The sequence below is a fragment of the Eimeria tenella genome, genomic scaffold, assembly GCF_000499545.2.
Source record: "Eimeria tenella Houghton genomic scaffold, Eth_scaff15, whole genome shotgun sequence".
NCBI classification, from domain to species: domain Eukaryota; phylum Apicomplexa; class Conoidasida; order Eucoccidiorida; family Eimeriidae; genus Eimeria; species Eimeria tenella.
Window position 1 is genome coordinate 140,394 of NW_013541522.1, and position 17,095 is coordinate 157,488.

The window sequence follows — 17,095 nt, forward strand, 5'->3', positions numbered from 1 at the left end:
AGGTAGTCCGCAGGGGATACAGCTCACAAAGGTATACAGCAGAGCTTCACTATTCAGCAGTATCGAAGCCACAGCAAGAGAGGCGCTGTATGGCAAGGAGCTGAGCAGCCGCAGACCGTTGGGCAGCAACGGGCTCTGCAATGCAAGAGGTGCCGTGCCACACCATCGCGGTACGAGACAGTGGCCCCGTTCGGCTTCTTAATTTTGTTTTTTACGTTATTTTAATGCATCTTTGCAGAAGTTTCACAGCTAACAATCCAATAACTTTTGCTGTAAACCCAAGCGTTGCGAAGGGAACGGCAAGGACCCCGCCAGCAGCACGTGCAGCAGCAGCACAGTTAAGCTTCTCTTTGCGTTGTCTTCTGAAGATTCTTCTTTTCATCTGTATGGTTGAAGCGGTGCCCTTCTCCGAACCATCAGTGTTCCAGTTTCACAGCCGCCGCAGCAGCAGCTGCACTGGCACAGCTGCAGCAGCAGCAAAAGCTGCTACTGCTCCACCAGCAGCGAAAAACAGTGTGTGTCCTATTCTTTCTGCTAAGACAAGAGCTAGACCTAAAGTTGGTAACCGCCCAAGGGCCCCCCGAGGGCCCTACACTTCCACAGTCGGGAGCGGGAACAAGCTCCAGTATGGCGACACGACCGAGCATTCTGCCTGCTGCTGTTCTTGCTGCTACTCAAGCAGCGAAAAGCAGTGATTTTAGCCAAGCCGGAGTTTCTTCTGTTCCAAGAGCAGCGTCCAATGAACCATGCCAGGCTGCGTTCATGGCTACGGCCACTCCGACTCCCGCAGACAAAAAGGCCGCACCCGGAGATGAGATGCAATTGCCTCACAGCAGCAGCAGCAACAACAGTGGCACCGGAAAGATTTTAAATAGTAGCAGCAGGTTGCTAAGCAGCACGAGCACATGCCGCGTTCCCTTGCTGTTGAAGGGAGAGGCAGACTCTTTCGTGGCTGTCAATGTTGGGGGCCTTGTCGCTGTGCCTTCTCTACGGCAGAAGCAGCAGCACCACCAGTACAACACATGCTGCTCCCGTCAGGGACCAACAGAAAATTCACGGGATGCTTCTTTCTTCGTTTCTGCTGCTCTCTTTATCGACGGCCACAGAGCAGCACCCCCATGCTTATTGGTGCCTCCCATGCAGCAGCAGAGTCAGCACGATAACAGCACTGCCGCGGATACTCAGAGCTCGGCTGAAACAAAAGCACAGCAAGCAGCTTCTGAAGCCGAGATAGGCCTCTGGCCTCGCCCTTGTCTTCACAGTTTAATAGGATTCTCTCACTGTGGGACTGCCGCTGCATCTGCTGCTGCTACCACCGCGGCCGAGAGTACTGATGCCGCGTCTGCATGGAATGAAGGAGAGATAAGTGGAGGCGGAGGAAGAACAGTAGTAGCGGCAGCGGATACGGAGGGGACTGCGGCTGCGGCTGCGTGTACAATGGCGTGCACAGCAGCTGCACTACCAGCGGCAGGGCCGCAAGCAGAAGTAGGGAACGAAGCAGCAGCAGCAGCACAAGGAATGCAAGAAGATGCAGAAACAGTAGCAGAAATACCAGAAGACAAAGCGGCACCAGCGGCAGCAGCAGAGAGAGAAGCAGAAGCAGCACAGGCGCCTATGCAAGCTTCTCAAGCAACAGCCGATGAAAATGGCCAAGAGACCACCGGAGGCATCTGGAGCAGCAGCGGCTGCTGGTGCTGCTCTCATTGCGGTATAAACTACGTGTCGTTACAGCAACTGGTGCGGCTGCCAGCTAAGATTTCTGCGCTTCCTTTGAACGCCCTGCTGCTTTTCGGGGTGTACATACATGATGACCTCGCTACTGCTGTCACCGAAGCTGGTACCAGGGCAGCAGCTGCAGCACGGGCGGAGGTAGCAGCAGTGGGAGATGGCTGGCGATTGTTTGGGGTGTCACTGCTTCCGCTGCATGATGCTGCTGCGTGCGTGAGGCAGGGAAGACGCCTGCTGCCGATTCATTTGCTTCAGCAGTACTTGCCACTCCTGCCCAGCAGCAGCAAAAGTGCGGCCGGCAACAGCAGCACAGAGTTGGAGCGGCGGCTACCAACTGTTTTACAACAGCAGGAACTTACAGCTCTTAGGGAAGCCACGCTGCCCCTCTCGCTGCAGCGACTGCAGCGCAATACAGAAGGCAGAGCAACAGCAACAGAAGCAGAAAGTGCTCCCGCTGCTGTGGGCGAGCCATTCAGGATCTCAGCAGAGGCTGTGCTGTCTATTCTATGCGCCCCTAGTCTCCAGCATCAGCAAGTGCAGGAGCCGTATAAGCCACACGAACACCCATGGCTGCAGCCGCAACAACAGGAAAGGCAGCAACCGGAGAAGCAGCCGCTGCTTGAAAGAGTTGAGGTGGAAGCAGCAGCAGTTCGTTGTTGCCGCCTGCTTGACTTGCTGCAGAGTGGTACTATACCTCCAGCAGCGGAGACAGTGGACGCTGCAGCGCAGCGACAGCTGCAGCAGCAGTTGCAGCAGCACCTGCTGCTACTCCAGCAGCTGGCGCAGGCAGACTACGAGGAGGTTTGGAGGCGCATCGCCTCCGCAGAAGCACCACCACAGGCAGACTGTGCAGCAGCAACAACAGCAACAGGCGTGCCGTTTGGGGGGTACCTGTACGTAGAGCTGCCTTCCTATGGCTTGCCGCTGCTGCACGGAGAGTTGCGTGTAACTCGTGCAGCTGCACCAGTATCTATCTTTTCAGCAGCATCAGGGGCGGCAGGGCTGCAGCAACAGAGGCAACAGTCGTTGCTGATGCAACAGCCTCTCGGCATCAACAGCAAAATATCTGTGCCATTCCCCAACCCTCCCCGACTAAGCAAAGCGCACGCAGCCCCACCCGTTGCTCCTGCTGAGGCAGCGAAGCTGCTGCTGCTGCAGCAGCAGCACCGGCAGCAGGAAGCGCAGCTGCAAAAGCGGCAGCAGCACATGGCAGAACAGTCACAGCTCCCGCGACTGCAACTCAGACAAGCAGATGTGCAGGATTCGGCACGCCCAAAACCTTCAACATCAACAGCAACAGCAATGGAAACTGCAGCAGCAGCAGCAGCAGTAGAGACAAGGGCAGCCGACTCGCAGGCAGGAGCACCAGCTGAGGCAGTGGCAGCAGGTGTAGCAGCTGTAACAGCGGCAAAGCCTGCCCCTCGGAACTGGCTCAGCAGAACTTGGGGCATAGCACCGCTAGCCCCTAGAGCAGCGACAGTGGCAACGGCAGTCCCACCAGGCGCAACAGCAGCCTCAGTTGGACAGGAAGCCGGTACTACTAGGGCTACCGGGGAAGAGGGGTTGCAGAGGCAAGCGGCAGCAGCACAAACAAGAGCAGCAGCACATGTGGCAGCGAACGCAGCTGCACAAATTACAGCGCTTGAGGGCTCACAAGAAGGCAGCGTTGCCGCTGGTAATTCAGATACAAGGAAAGCAGCATATACTGCAGCACCAGGTGCTGCCACAGAACGAGCTCCAGTGGGGGCTTCGGATGAAGAATGCGCTGAGCAAGAGCAACAAGTGCAGCTGCGGCAGTTGCAGCTTCAGCAGCTGCAGCAGCAGCGCAACTGGAAGCTACTGCTCCGCAATCCTTCAGTGGCCGAAAGGCTTCAGCGAAGACTGCTAATTCATGATGCCTCGTGCGGCGTGACTCACCCAGCAGCTGCACGTGTTATACAGCCACCTGTTCAAAGCACTTCCTGTAGGATGCTGTTGCTGCTGCCGTTGTTCCTGTCGCCGGCTCAGTGGATTATGCTTCCTTGCTGTGCGAAGCATCATCAGGGGGTCAGCTGCTTGTTGTATTGGGATTTTGCGTTTTTGTTATATGCTTTCAGTTGCAGCTGCAGCTAGTCAGCTACCACCTGCTGCAGTCGCTCGGGTATTTCAACGCGGGCGCGTGGGCGTCGGCTTTTCAGAGATGGGATGGGGAGAAGAAAGAACTCTCCTCTGGTCTTACAGGTGTCTTTCTGCTGCTTCTGTTGACGTTTCTGCCGTTCTTTGTGTCGGTTCTGCTTCTAAAATCGCTGCTGCAGCGGCGGCTGGTGGCAGTAGCATCTGGCATTGCGGCATGAAAGAGACCTGCGTCTACGTGCACCTGGTGCAGCTGCAGAGTTCCTGACAATGCTGCTTTTTCCTCGTCTCCTGCTTTCTCATGCACCGTACCTCTCGTTGCCTATACTGCTGCTATTGCAGGCACCATTTGCTGCGGGTCCCGTTTGCACTGCCAAGGCTCCTGCAGACAGTAGACTGGAGCGCCAGCAGCAACCCTCAGCAGCAGCAGCAGCAGCAGGAGGCTCTCGAGCTGCTACAGCTTGTGGACCCGTCAAGACTCTCCGTTGAGGAGATCTTGGGTTTGCTGCTTTTCTCACAGGAGGTGGAACCGGCAGCAGCAGCGGCTGCTGCAGAAGCACAAGCCGCAGCAGCTCTTGCAGAGGCAAAAGCAGCAGCAGCAGCAGCAGCATCGGGAAGCAATACCTTGGGTACAGATAGTAATGCCGGTGATGCTTTTGAGAGCAGTAACAGCACCAACAACATCAACAGCAACAACAGTAGTATTGCTGCCGCAGTACATGCGAAAGTGAAGGAGCTGGCAGTACAGGGGTTAGATGTGGCCCCTGAGGAGGACCTGCTCTTTTTCATGCAGCAGCTTGTACAGCTCATAAGGTGTGCCATCACAACGATGCTGCTTTGCAGTGACTAGCTGCGAGCAACTCGCTTTCCATACCTTTCTGATTGGCTGAATTTGAGCTGCGTCTGTAGTTGTCCGTCTCGTCCTTCCGTCTCATTCAGTTTTTGTTCCACGTTTTCGTTTTTGCGTTTTCATTTGGCCCAAGCTCTCGTTGTTTTCTTCCCAGTGCATCTCCCGTCAACGTTTTACTAGCCCTTGGTGATCCCACTGTTGCTGCTGGTGCTGCCTGTGCTACTGCGGCTACCCTTGTATTTAGGACAGATCAACACGTGAGCGGGAGTGGCTGTCGACTTGTGGGGTCTCTCATCCGCCGCAGTCTGAAGAGCCCCTCATTGGCCCTGTGTTTTTACTGGCTGCTACAGTCAGGCAAGGAACACTCGGTGAGATAGTAAACGAAAATACACTGACGATAGCGGATGACGAAGCAGATGAAGACAGGTGCAAAGTGCAATGAAACTAGTGAATAGTTAAGCAGAAAGCAAACCGTAAACCTGGTGCGATGAGGAAACTTCCGAAACAAAGCAGGAGCTGATAGAGAGTTAAACTTAAGGTACAGTCATATAGGGGCACTATGGCCAGTATGCAGAGGTTAACAACCAAAACCAGACCTGGATGTAAAGATGAACGCATACACTGAGAGACACGGACGGACAAAAAGAAACGAGCAGCTAGATTGCAGGAAAATAATCCGTTGTGTTGTAGTCCTTTTTTTTGTCGTATCCTGTTTGCCTTTTAGTGTTCCTCTTCCCCATGGTTTCTGTGATCGTTGGGACTATCACTTCAAGCTTGGGCTCCAGGTCTTTAAGCATACCATATAGTCAGTGGACTCTAATAGCTTAGCGCTAGTTTTTCTTCGTGTGGGATTTCAGGCGGATGGCCATTTGTACGTGAGGGCGGAGCAACGCTTTTTAGACTCTCTCCGCAGGCGAAGGCGGCGAGGCTGCAGCACAACTCCATCGCATCACAAGCAGCAGCAACAGGGGCACGATCTGAGGCAGCCAAACCAAAAGCAACAGAAGCGTGAACAGCAGCAACATCAAGATCGGCAGCAGAGCGAGCAGCAACACCAGGTGCATCCTCGCATACAGCAACAGGCCGAGATGGCGGAGGAGATACTACAGCTCCTTGAGAGGCAGGTACAGAGGCGCTTGTAGAAGCAGTTGTAGCAGCAGCAGCTGTAGCTGCTTCAACATTATCAGGTGCACTCAAGAGGCACGGAGCAGCGATTGCTTATGGTAAGGCGCGTTGAATGATCTAATGCGGGCGCGCTGCCGAGACGTGTGTATTTAACTGTTTCTGTTCCTCTGACTGTTGAGGTTTCTCTACAGCGCGCCCTGCGCAGTTTGCTTCTGTCTCTCAACAATAAACTCAAGGCTAGGAGAGAAAGAGTTGACAAAAGGTCCGAGCGGCTCAGGCTGCTGTTGCAGGTACGGTAGCCTGCTGTTACTGTCTGCTTCTAGTCATGTTCCTCGTGTTGCTACTGGACTTCTCGGAGCTGCTCACAGGGAGCATGGTTGTGGTCTTGTTGGTGCCGCTGCTGAGCGTCGTCATGTTGGTAGAATTTGGCTTGTTGATTCCTGTCGTCTCCTAACGCATCCTGCTGCTGGCGTTGTTGCTGCGACTTCAGAGACTTTGTCGTGACGGCTTCGCGTCGCTCTTCCCGTTGGCAGAACACCACGAAGGGCCGCAATACCAGCAGCAGGAGGAACAGAAGGAGCAGCAGGCGAAGACAGGAGCATCGACCGAGCGAGATACGCAGCCAATGACGGAGGGATCTAGCCAAGGAAAAACTGCCGCTGCAGGTCCTGCAGCAACAGACGCAGCAGAAACAGCAGAAGCAGTAGGTGCTGCACCAGCAAAAAGTGGAGCAGTAGCGGGACCAGCAACAGAACCGAAAACATTGTCAGCGGGTCAAGCAACGCCATCAGCACTAACAACACCAGCAGTACCTGCAGTAGCACCAGGAGCGCCAGGACTGACGGCTGGAACGGTCTCTTCCGACCAAGTGACCACCGCGTCGGAAGAAAGCAATCGCATTAATGCTTTACTCCAGGCGTGTCTCCGAGGGCCCGGCACAGCAGCAGAAGCAGCAGCAACGGCAGCCGCTGCTGCAGAAGCAGCAGCAGAGTTTGGGATTCCTTTGCCGTTCGACTGCTCATCTGTGCTTCTGCACATTGTGGCCGAAGACTGCTATGTAATGAAAAGCAGCCAGTACCCTCTAGTTATCAAAGCCCTTACTTACCAACAGCAACACCGCCACCAGCAAAGCTCAAACCAGCGGCAGGAGCAGCAGCAAGGAGTACTACGCCTGCAGCGCTTTCTGTACAAAGCTGACGATGACCTGCGCCAAGACGTGCTAGTGCTGCAGTTGGTCTCGTATATGAACAAAATTCTTCTTAAATATGGACTGGATCTCAAACTCACACCCTACAAGGCAAGGAAGTTGTACACTGCGGAGAGCCTGTGCAGCAATACAACACAACTCGGCAGTGAGGTCCAACTGTCAACAACTAGCTAATACAAACGAAGTTGCCATCACAAGAAGCTAAACGCATCCAGGGATGCCCATATAATCAACAGAAGCTACCATGAGGCACCTGGCTTGGAGCGGCAGCGTCAGCGCAGCGAGGTAGTGGCACCGTCAGCTTCAGCCTTCAGAGGCTGATTTGAATCTAAAGGGCTAAAGTCTAGAACCTAACTGCAGCCCTTGAACAACTCAGGGCGGCTGTGCAATGTTTGTTTTTCGGAGAGCTGATCTGTTAGGATTCGTAGCACACTGGGATTGAGCGGAGGTTGGCAGGCTAGGGTTGGGGTTTGAAGCCATGGGACTTTGAGCTGTGCAGGTGGTGGCATTTTCTTCGTCTGACGGCTTGATAGAATTCTTGGAAGGCTGTGTCTCCTTTGCGCAAGTGAAACGCGACAACAAGTCTCTGCTGTCTTACCTTGAGTCGGTCCACAGCAGCAGCAGCAGCGCGGAAGAGCTGAAGCGTAATTTCCTGGCGTCTTGTGCTGGTTATTGCGTGGCGACTTATCTTCTTGGGGTGGGAGACAGGCACCTCGACAATCTGCTGCTTAGAAAAGATGGGAAGATGCTACACATTGACTTTGGATTCATTCTTGGAGAAGGTGGGAGGCAGGCTCTAGCCGCTGCCGGTGTGGTTGGCGTGATTGCTGGGCTTACTGCTGCAGTTGGTGACATAAATGTTGTGGAGAGTCGTGCTTGGCGTACATTTTTTGGAGGCTTTGGTGCTACTGTTTCTGCATATTGTGTTGCTACGGACACTGCTGCGGCACCAGCGGGTACTTGCTGCAGCGTACGTGGATGCTGTTGTGCCACGGCTGCTGCTGCTGTTGCGTGCAGACCCAAAGCCGTTTGCTCCTCCGATGAAGATATGCCGTGAGATGGTGGAGGTGTTGGGTTCAGTGGACTCAGCCGAGTTTGCTTACTTCTTGCACTTGTGTTGCCTTTGTTTTAAGTATCTGCGCATGCATGCCTATCCAATATGTCTGTTGCTGGAATGTATGGCCACCTCCAGTCTGAAAGACATCGCCAAAAATCTAGTTAGACTCCCGGACAAACAACAGGAACTGCAGATCCAAAATCAACTTCTGCAGCAGCAGCAGGTTAACCTAAACGGAGCGTCGCCGCCGCCTCCAACCGAAGCATCTACTCCCGCAACTGGGACTGCTGCTGCCGCTGCTGGCGTCGCAAAGACCACGGACACAGCAGGTGAACTCGCCGTGGCAGCTGCGGCAACGCTGGTTCGGCAGCAGCAACAGCAGCAGTATCAGTATAGGCAGAACCAGTCGGCACAAAACTCGCCGACAGAAGTGCACCGCACTCCAATGCCCGAAAGTGAGCCTTTGGCTGTTGCAGCAACTGCTCCAGAGATGGCTGTGGCAGCCGAAACCACAGCAGGACCTGCAGCAGGAATTGACTTAGGAACAACAACTGGAACAGCAACAGGAACACCAGCAGAGGCGCCAGCAAGAACACATTCGGCAACACCGGCGGGGACGCCGTCGGGAACATTGGCCGCAGATACTGCTGCTTTGCCTCTGAGTAGGCCGGGAGCTGCAGCAACGGCCCCAGATTCCCCTAGCCGAGGGGCGTTGTGCAGCAACAGCAGCGCGCCCAGCGCGAGCCTTCCCCGTACCAACCTTGCCGGTTCCAACCTTCCGGGCAGCAGCCTTCCCAGCAGCATTCTTCCAGGTGGCAACGTTACAGCGAGCAGCCTTACCGGCAGCAGCGTTCCTGGCAGCAGTAGCAGTGGCCGGTTGGTGTGTTTGGCCATAGAACGCGTCAAGGCTCGTTTTCACTTGGACTTAACCGATGAAGAAGCGGAGCAAGCACTTGTTGGGGTCATCCTCAGCAGCGCTGGAGCGCTGTTTCCTGCGGTGGTCGACAGACTGCACGAGTGGGCCATATACTGGAAGTAAATTGTACTTTTCGTGCCGCGTGCAATTTCGCTGTTGCTGCGCTTGCTGGGGTAATTGCGATGGCGGCGATTGCGTGCTGCAGCTGGCTGTTTTACTGAGGCCAGCTCTGCCACTATTGTGCAGCTGCTGCTCTTTTTTGCGGCCATCTGTGTGCTGCGGCTGCAGCTACTGTAGCTTCTGCAGCAGCCGAAAGCAAAGTTTGTGGAGGCAGTGTTTGATTTATGGGAGTCGTAGTTTGGACTGTAGTTGGCCACATGGTCATCCATAGGACCGACTAGCCTCAGTCGGCTGCTCAAATTCGATGAACGTTACAGTGTTAACGTAATGAACACAGTGAGTATTCATAGCTGGCCAGCGAGATAGCTAGCTAACTATCTCGCTATAGTTCCCTCTAATGTTGCAGCCTAGCTGGTCAGCGTACGCACGTGGCGGCTCTGCGTGCTTCGTATACCTAGCTGCAGAGGGCCGGCACGAGTTCCACGCGCCAAGTGGCTATTATCACCTCTGGGTTTTTTGGGGCTTGAAGAGATACGCATTCAGCTCAGTGTCTGAGACTTAGCCGCTCATCCAGTGGAATGCCAGTGGATGCCTGGCAAGCTGGCTGACGCGCATTAGTGAGCCGTATGGCTAGCTAGGTAACTACGTGGCTAAGTGTGTACGAGTTGTCCACGGGTTCTCATAGAGCGCAGTTACAAACATCACTGGCGAAGAGCTCACGCTAGCTGGGTAGTTCCTTCGGAGCCTCCAACGTTGTGCTGGTTGGCTGGATGGCCATTGGCTCTCTTTGTGGCTTCTACCTTGTTGCGTTGAGGGTCCAGTGGCATTACTGCTGTACTACAGCGTGGGGTCACTTAAACGTCCTTTGGCGCCGCAGAGGCAGGCTCTTGGACCATAGGTTCGTTGCAGTGCGGCTTGTAAGATAACGCAAGGATCCATACAACGGCCCCACTTTTTTGGCTTAAAGTGAAGTTTGAGGATAAGTGCTTGTTTGTGGATATGGTGTTCACCAATATAGTTTCTGATAGAGCTCTGGAGTCTGTGATCTTTATTGGTTGGCACTGGAGAGGAGCTAGCAAATGCCTGCTTTCCATATCTGCTTCGTTATTCTTCGAGTGCAGTCGTGCGACGCAGCATAGAAGTTTGACAGCAGTGAGGTGCAGTAACAAGGGCTGTTCTCAGTGTCGCCATTACTCCAGCTGCTTCCCCTTTTCTGCCACGCAGTGACAGCAAAAAGGCAGATGCTAAATAGACCTCCGCACGCAGAGAACCTTGCTGCTATGATGCTGTTCATAGCTGCTAACTTCCCAACTATTGGTGCTCCAGTTGCACTGTTGTTTCTCGCTCCTTCCGAGGCCGTTGCTGCCATTCAAGTTTGAGCACTAGACGCTTCTTAAGCCTCGTGTCCCTTGAAGGCTCAGATTTCATCTGCAGAGCGACTCTCACCCTCTGGGTAGTCACAGTTGTGTACTCCGTAGGCCCATTCACTTATGATCTAGTGCTGCTCCTGCTGTTGGTGTAGCAACGAGCACCTCCCCTGGGGAAGCTCTAATCTCAAAACCTAGGTGGTTTCTGCTGGTCAACTTGCTGAAGACACTGAGTCTGCTGCTACTGCTGATGTCCAGATGGCAACGAGCCAAAAACAGGAGCAAGAAGCACTGCAGCACCAACTGCATCAACAGCCCCGCTGGAGGGCCGCCGGTCGAGATAGGGCTGTTCGCATTTATAGCTTACTGATCAAAATGTACTGCTTACACTTTATAGCTTATGGTAAAAGGATCTACGGTTTGTGGCCGAGAGCGTCGGCGCGAGGGGTCGCTCCCTCCGGCAGCAGAAGGCGCAGCACAGCAGTCAGCAACAACTGCTGCTACAGCTGGTTCCTTTGCCCCAGCCACTGCAATCACGGAATTCATCAAAGAAACACTAACGGAAGCAATGCCTTTCAAAGGGAATCAGCCAAGAGCTGACGCAGCAGTAGCTGTAGGAGCTGCAGCAGCAGTCGCAACAGCGGTGGCGGCCGCAGGAGCAGCTACCTAAGCCCCAATAGGCGGGGACGCTTAAGAGAAGATGAGGTCACTCCCCTTCGTCCGAATTCCTTGATGTTAAACCGTAAATCCTAAACCCTCACCAGGTCTAGACCCTTGAAGCCTAAGGAGCGGTGAGGACACCACGATCCCGCTGCTGCTGCAGCAGCACAGGACTCCTCAGCTGCAGCAGCAGCAACAACAGCATCAGAAACTAAGGAGCCATCGGGAGCGGCTGCACCAGAGCGAAGCCCAGTAATTACAACACCAGTAGCAGCCGCTGCAGACCCCATTTCTTTCTCTCCACGGCGAGGCAGGAGACAGCAAGCAGATGAGCCCCATTGGACGTTGCTGCAGTAGCAGCAGCAGCCTCTACAGCAGCAGCCGCAGCAGCAGAGTTAGGCAAAAAGCAGAGGCCACCACATCGTATTGTTGATGTGGTCACAGTGCGGGGCCCCCTCTGCTGCGGCTTTGGGGTGTCTGTACACGACAGTCCTCGTGCATGCTTGATGCTACCGACCCTGCTGCAGTCAGCAGCAGCAGCAGCAGCAGTAGCAGCGGCAGCTGCTACTGCAGCTACTGTCTGAAGTTGAAGAGGCTGGGGCCTCAACAGGACCCACTGCTTTGTTCGCCCACAACGTAGTCGGCCGAGTGTACACAGCACTGCAGCAGCTGCGGCAGCAGCTGCAGCTGTAGCAGCAGCTGCAGCAGCAGGTGCAGCTGCTGCAGCTGCTGCAACAAGAGCTCCAAGCTGCACAGGTGCATACGTTCAACACGCAAATGGAAGATAAGGATGAGGCACCGCCCTCCAGGCCGCTGACTACAGCGGACCCACAAGTAGCAGCAGCAGCAGGTGCTGTTGCTGCTACTGCCGCAGCATCACCAGAAAGTGCAGCGGCATTCAGTTTACCGGTGGCAGCAGCAGGTGCCGCAGCTCCAACAGCACCAGCTGCACGAGCACCAGTTGCGCCAGCAGCAGGGTTAGCAGCGGAAGACGCAGCAGCCCGTACCCCACCGGCGACAGCAGCCGCAGCCGGTGCTTTACCGGAGGCAAAAACACCAAAATTGGTGGGTATTCGGCTTTTTCTCGGTGCAGCAGCAGCAGCTGCTGCTGCAGTTTGGCTACTGCTTTTGCTGCTGGCCTGGGGTGAGCTTGCCGACCAGCCCCTGCAGGGCCCGTGGACCCGTGATTGGACCCGCGGGACTGCAGCTGCTGTTTTTGCGGCCGCTGCTGCTGCTGCAAAGGTTTTCATGCCTTCCCGTGTTGTTGCTGGGGCGGTGACCCAGGAGCAGGTGCTGCAGCAGCAGGCATTTCAGCAGGACTTACTATTGCCGCAGCAATCGCGACAGCAGCAGTTGTACGCAACAGACCTACAGACAGAGGGTTTATTGGTGCAGAACAAGGTGGCCGAGGAGGAGCAGCAACAAGTGTTGCTGCTCCTGCTGCAGCTACAGCAGCAGCAGCGGCGCCGCAGGGCAGCAGACCCTCGGTCGGTCCCTTCTATGCGTCTGCTGCAGTCGCTAGTTAAGGCGCATGCCGCAGCTCGAGCAGCATCTGCAGCCCGAGCAGCAGCAGTAGCCCGAGCAGCGGCAACAACAGCACCATCGGCCGAATCCGCAGGTGCAGCAGACGACGACCTAAGGGAGTTGCTGCTGCGGGAGGGCTGGCTAGTGACAGATAACAAGCGACAGAAAACAATACGGTTGCCACAGGAAGCCCGCGAGCTGCTGCTGCAGCAGGGAGGCCTTGGTCTGCAGCAGCTGCTGCTGCAGCACATACAAGCAGCATCCGACACCGTCACCACCATCCCTAGCCCTACCGTCTCCACTCTCACGTCCATCGCAAGCGGCAGCAGCAGCAGTAGCCGCAGCAGCAGCGGCGTCAACAGCAGCAGCGGCTTGGTTTTGCTTGCTGGTTCGACCCCTCGCCGTTTGTTGACAAGCTCAGCGTACTCGCGTGCCTACAAGCAACTGTCTGAAGCGCTCCACCCTGACCGGCTAACTCGCGCAGTGAAGGTGGGGGGCCAGTACCTGTACCCTTGGAGTGTCTTCACAGACCAGGAGAGAGAGCAGCTGCGGCTCATGGCCGACCAGCTCAAGTGGCTGCCCAAGTGGATTAAGCACCACAGGGTGGCCCGGCGGCCGCCTCCGGGGGCCCTTAGGCGCCACCTGCCGGTGCTGCAGCCAGTCTATACAGACCGCTACGGGGGCCCCGGATCAGCTGCTGTCGGGGCTTCTCCCGGTGTGCGCTACACTTGGCTAGGCCATGCGTCTGGGGTGTTATCTATAGACGGTCTAAACGTGCTGATCGACCCGGTGTTGGGAGACGATATTGTCGGGGCGATGCACGAGTGGGCCAAGAAGTTCATCAATTTCTTCAACACCAAACTCTGCGGCAGTCTGGGGGAGCGGCTGCGGAGAGCCCCCGCGCGGGTCGGGGAACTGCCCCCGGACCTGCATCTGGTGGTGCTGTCGCACAACCACCAGGACCACATAATGGAGGGAGACATACAGAAGCTGTGCCGCACCCACAAGGCGCGGTTCAAGCACCTCATGTGGTACGTGCCGGAAGGGGTTGCTTGGTTTCTGGTCAAGCATGGCTGCTCGCCCAAGAGAGTCTATGAGTTCACCTGGGGGGAGAGCCGAACCCTCTCCTGCATGCCCAGGAACGGGCAGTACTCGTGCACAGACGGAGTGTGGCGCAGAAGTTCGAACACCAGCGCACACTCGGGGATCACAAGAAACAGAAACAACACACAGACGCAGCAGCAGCAGCAGCAGGTGCAGCAAAGTAACAGGGCGCGAGGGAAGGGAGCAAACAGGGGCCCCGTGGAAGCCAGCAAGTCCAGCAACAGACACTCCCATTACTTCAGGCCACAGACGAGCTCTGAAAAGCCAGATAATAGGAGTGGCTCACATGGAGGGCCAGGAGATATCGGGGGGGCACTTTGGAAGAGGAGCCCCCTGTTCCGCGGTAGCCGGTGGGGCCGAGCGGCGTTGCCTCAGCGTTTGCCAGGAACGCAAGTGTCTACAGCATCGCCTTCATCTGCCCCTCTGCAGCAGCAGCGCACTGCTTCGTCTTCTTCCCAGCACCAGCAGCAGCAGCTGCTGCTCCCTGTCTCTGGCGAGGGTGGTGTCGAGGGGGACACCCCAGTTGACCACTTTACGATAACGTTTGTGGGTAACGTGCACTGGAGCGGCCGAAGCCCAGCCAAGACTGATCATAACACCTCTTTATGGGGGGGATTTGCGGTGAAAGGCCCACGGCACAGCTTCTTTTTTGGGGGGGATACCAGTTACCTGCGGCCTGAGTTTGACGAGTTCAGGAAGGTGGGGCGATTGCTGGGGCCCTTTCACTTGGCGGCGATCGCAATCGGGGCGTACGAGCCCAACGAGGACCTGCGCTTTCAGCACGTTAACCCCCAAGAGGCCCTTGCCCTCTACAAAGACATAAGGGCAGAGGTCGCTGTGGGGGTTCACTGGGGCACCATGAGGTTGTCGGCCGAGAATCTCTTCGACCCCATGCTGGAGCTAGAATGCGCTCTCCTGGGAGTGCCTCTGCATGCGTGCAGAGGGGAGACAATGCCACCTGCTGCTGCGTCTGCTGCTTCTGCTAATCCCGCACCGGCGGCAGGCTGCTCGGGAGCGGGAAATGCGGGATCGGCTGTGGCGGAAACAGCTACGCCGTCTGCTGCTGGGACTGCCTCTCCAGCTGCTGCAGCAGGTGCAGGGGCATTAAATGCAGAGGGTGGGGAGGCACAGGCTGGTGGCGCAAAGAAGGCGCTACAGAAAAATTCTAAAGTCTCTGGCCCTGCGAAGGGGAGTATTAGAGCTGCCGAGGCCGAGGGCGTCGGGGACCGCGTCAACAGCAACAATGGCAGCAGCAGCAGCGATGCCATGAGCACAGAGGCTACTGTAGAGGATCCTTTTCGCCATCACCAACGTGAGGTAGAATCGGAGACCCTAGTAGCGGGCTCTACAGTAACTGCTTGTGTCTTGCTGGAACCAGAGCCCGAGCTCGACGACCCATCCGTCTCCGCAGCGGCTGCCCCTGTCGCTTTGGGGGTCTCTTCAGGGACGCCAGTTTCCGGGGGAAGCTCAAACGTGGGAGAGATTGGCGGGGGGGGGCCGTTGGGGACCCTCACGGGCGGGCGCGGTTCCGGGGGCGTGTCAAAGTTAAGGCCAGCCATAGAGGCCTTTTTGGACACCCCAGTTGCAGCCCTGAGGAGAGGGCGACGGCCTGGGAACCTGCGAGAAGCATTTGCGCCAGGCTTTCACTTTAGTGCAGCGTTGCAGCCAGTGAAGCTGTGGAGTGATCCGTTGCTCTATCCTAGCAACTTCAGAAGGTGAGCGCCTCTTGAATTTCAGTCTATTTGCATTGGGTTGATGACTTGACTAACCGAGCTTTGATATATGCGTTGATTTTTCTAATTTTGTTCAGGCTGAGGCGTGCGGAGAAGTTGGAATCGTTGGGCCTGTTAGACAATGATCCCCACTGGCGAGAGCGCCTGCTTGTTGATGGCTCCCGTTTTCAGACCCTACACATAGGCCATTCAATACAAGTAAATTCTTCTGACGTCCCGTTTTACATTCGACTAGATCAGATGCTTTTGGTATTCGATTCGGCTGTTTTTCCGTTTTTTATTTTTCTGCCTCTCTGCTCTGACTTCTATTTTGTCCATTTGTTCTTCCGTTTTGTCTTCATATTCATTATCCTCTCTCCTGGTTTCGGTTGAGACCCTATTCAAGTTCATTCATTTACTGCTCATTTTGTTCCTGCGTATGTTTGCTCTTTGCTGTGCCTAACACTTATTCTCACACGAGTCGCGCTTTTCATCCTTTTTTTGTTCCCCGTACGTGTGCGCCTCTCTGTTGGCCTAGGGCCTCACGAAATGTGGTTCATGATGTGGCTTCCATTTGCTACTTAGCGTGCACGTACTCTTAATGGTTTCCTCCGTATCTTCACAAATGTATCCAATGTTTGCCTACCTGCCTGTTCAGGTTGAGGAAGGTGGTGACGGTACATATCTGCTGATGTCCCGCAGTAGTGCCCGTGATCACATCGATCCCACGGCTGCTGCTGAGCAGTACGCATTCTTGCCTCGCTATTTTACTCCAAGTATGAAGCAGAAAGGGGCCTCCCCGGAGGCCAGCCCTGTCTTTTCGGACATTCCGTTCAGCTACGCAGACGCAGCAGCAGAAGCAAATTTAGCGACGAGTTTAAGCAATGCGGTCTTCAACCTGGAGCATACCATCGGCAGGCCACAGTACCAAATTCTATCCCCCGCTGCAGCGGCGGCAGCAGCGGATTTCTCAGCAGGTCGAGCCGCGTGGGCTGCAGCCTCAGCAACAACCCCTCCAGCTGCAATGCAGCAGCATGCAGAGCAGCAGCTGGAGGAAGACCTTGAATTGTTTGATGTTTTGGACTGACAAAGGACAGAGACAGAAACAGAAGAGACAGAAACTGCCACTCAAGGCCTGCCTGTGCTGCAGCGGCAGCAAAAGCAGCAGTCGCAGCAAGAGATATGAGAACCGAGGCTTCTCGTCTTGCTCTATTGCTGCTGCTTGTGGTAGGCGGGCTGCAGCAGCAGCAGAAAAAGGCTTGCTGCTGCTACCGCCATCTCTTGTTTTCTTGCTTTGTATGTTTGTGTGTTTTGACAAGGACAAGGGGCGGTTGCTGGTGCATGTAGGCATGTGTATAGAGAACAGCAGCGGGTGTTGTCATAACGGAAATGCATATGAATGAGGGCGAACTAACAGAACTGAGTAAATAGGAGCAAACGAATAGGTACCAGCGAACAGATACAGGTCACTAGGGTCATGGCCGTGAAACAATTAACAGTCAAAGAAAGTAGAGCCGACGATAGACACAAACGAAAAACAAACACGCAAAGACCGGCTTACATGAGCAGGCAGGAGAATGCAAAAACGCAGGCAGAGGGGCATGCTAACGGAA

The 17,095-nt window shown here is 55.4% G+C and overlaps 2 protein-coding genes across 2 annotated transcripts; both read left to right on the forward strand.

The window, feature by feature from the left end:
- Window positions 1-762: 762 nt before the first annotated feature.
- On the forward strand, window positions 763-9,118 carry ETH_00030035 (phosphatidylinositol 3-kinase, putative; the record flags this gene model as incomplete). The annotated part of the gene is made up of 9 exons (XM_013373469.1): window positions 763-3,691; window positions 3,825-3,948; window positions 4,183-4,653; window positions 4,935-5,058; window positions 5,548-5,814; window positions 6,007-6,105; window positions 6,306-7,172; window positions 7,522-7,804; window positions 8,040-9,118. 9 exons carry the CDS (start codon window positions 763-765, stop codon window positions 9,116-9,118), a joined length of 6,243 nt encoding a protein of 2,080 aa, XP_013228923.1.
- Window positions 9,119-11,919: 2,801 nt separating this feature from the next.
- ETH_00030040 (uncharacterized protein) lies at window positions 11,920-16,569 on the forward strand (the record flags this gene model as incomplete). Its single annotated transcript, XM_013373470.1, has 3 exons — window positions 11,920-15,485; window positions 15,581-15,701; window positions 16,141-16,569. 3 exons carry the CDS (start codon window positions 11,920-11,922, stop codon window positions 16,567-16,569), a joined length of 4,116 nt encoding a protein of 1,371 aa, XP_013228924.1.
- Window positions 16,570-17,095: the final 526 nt, after the last annotated feature.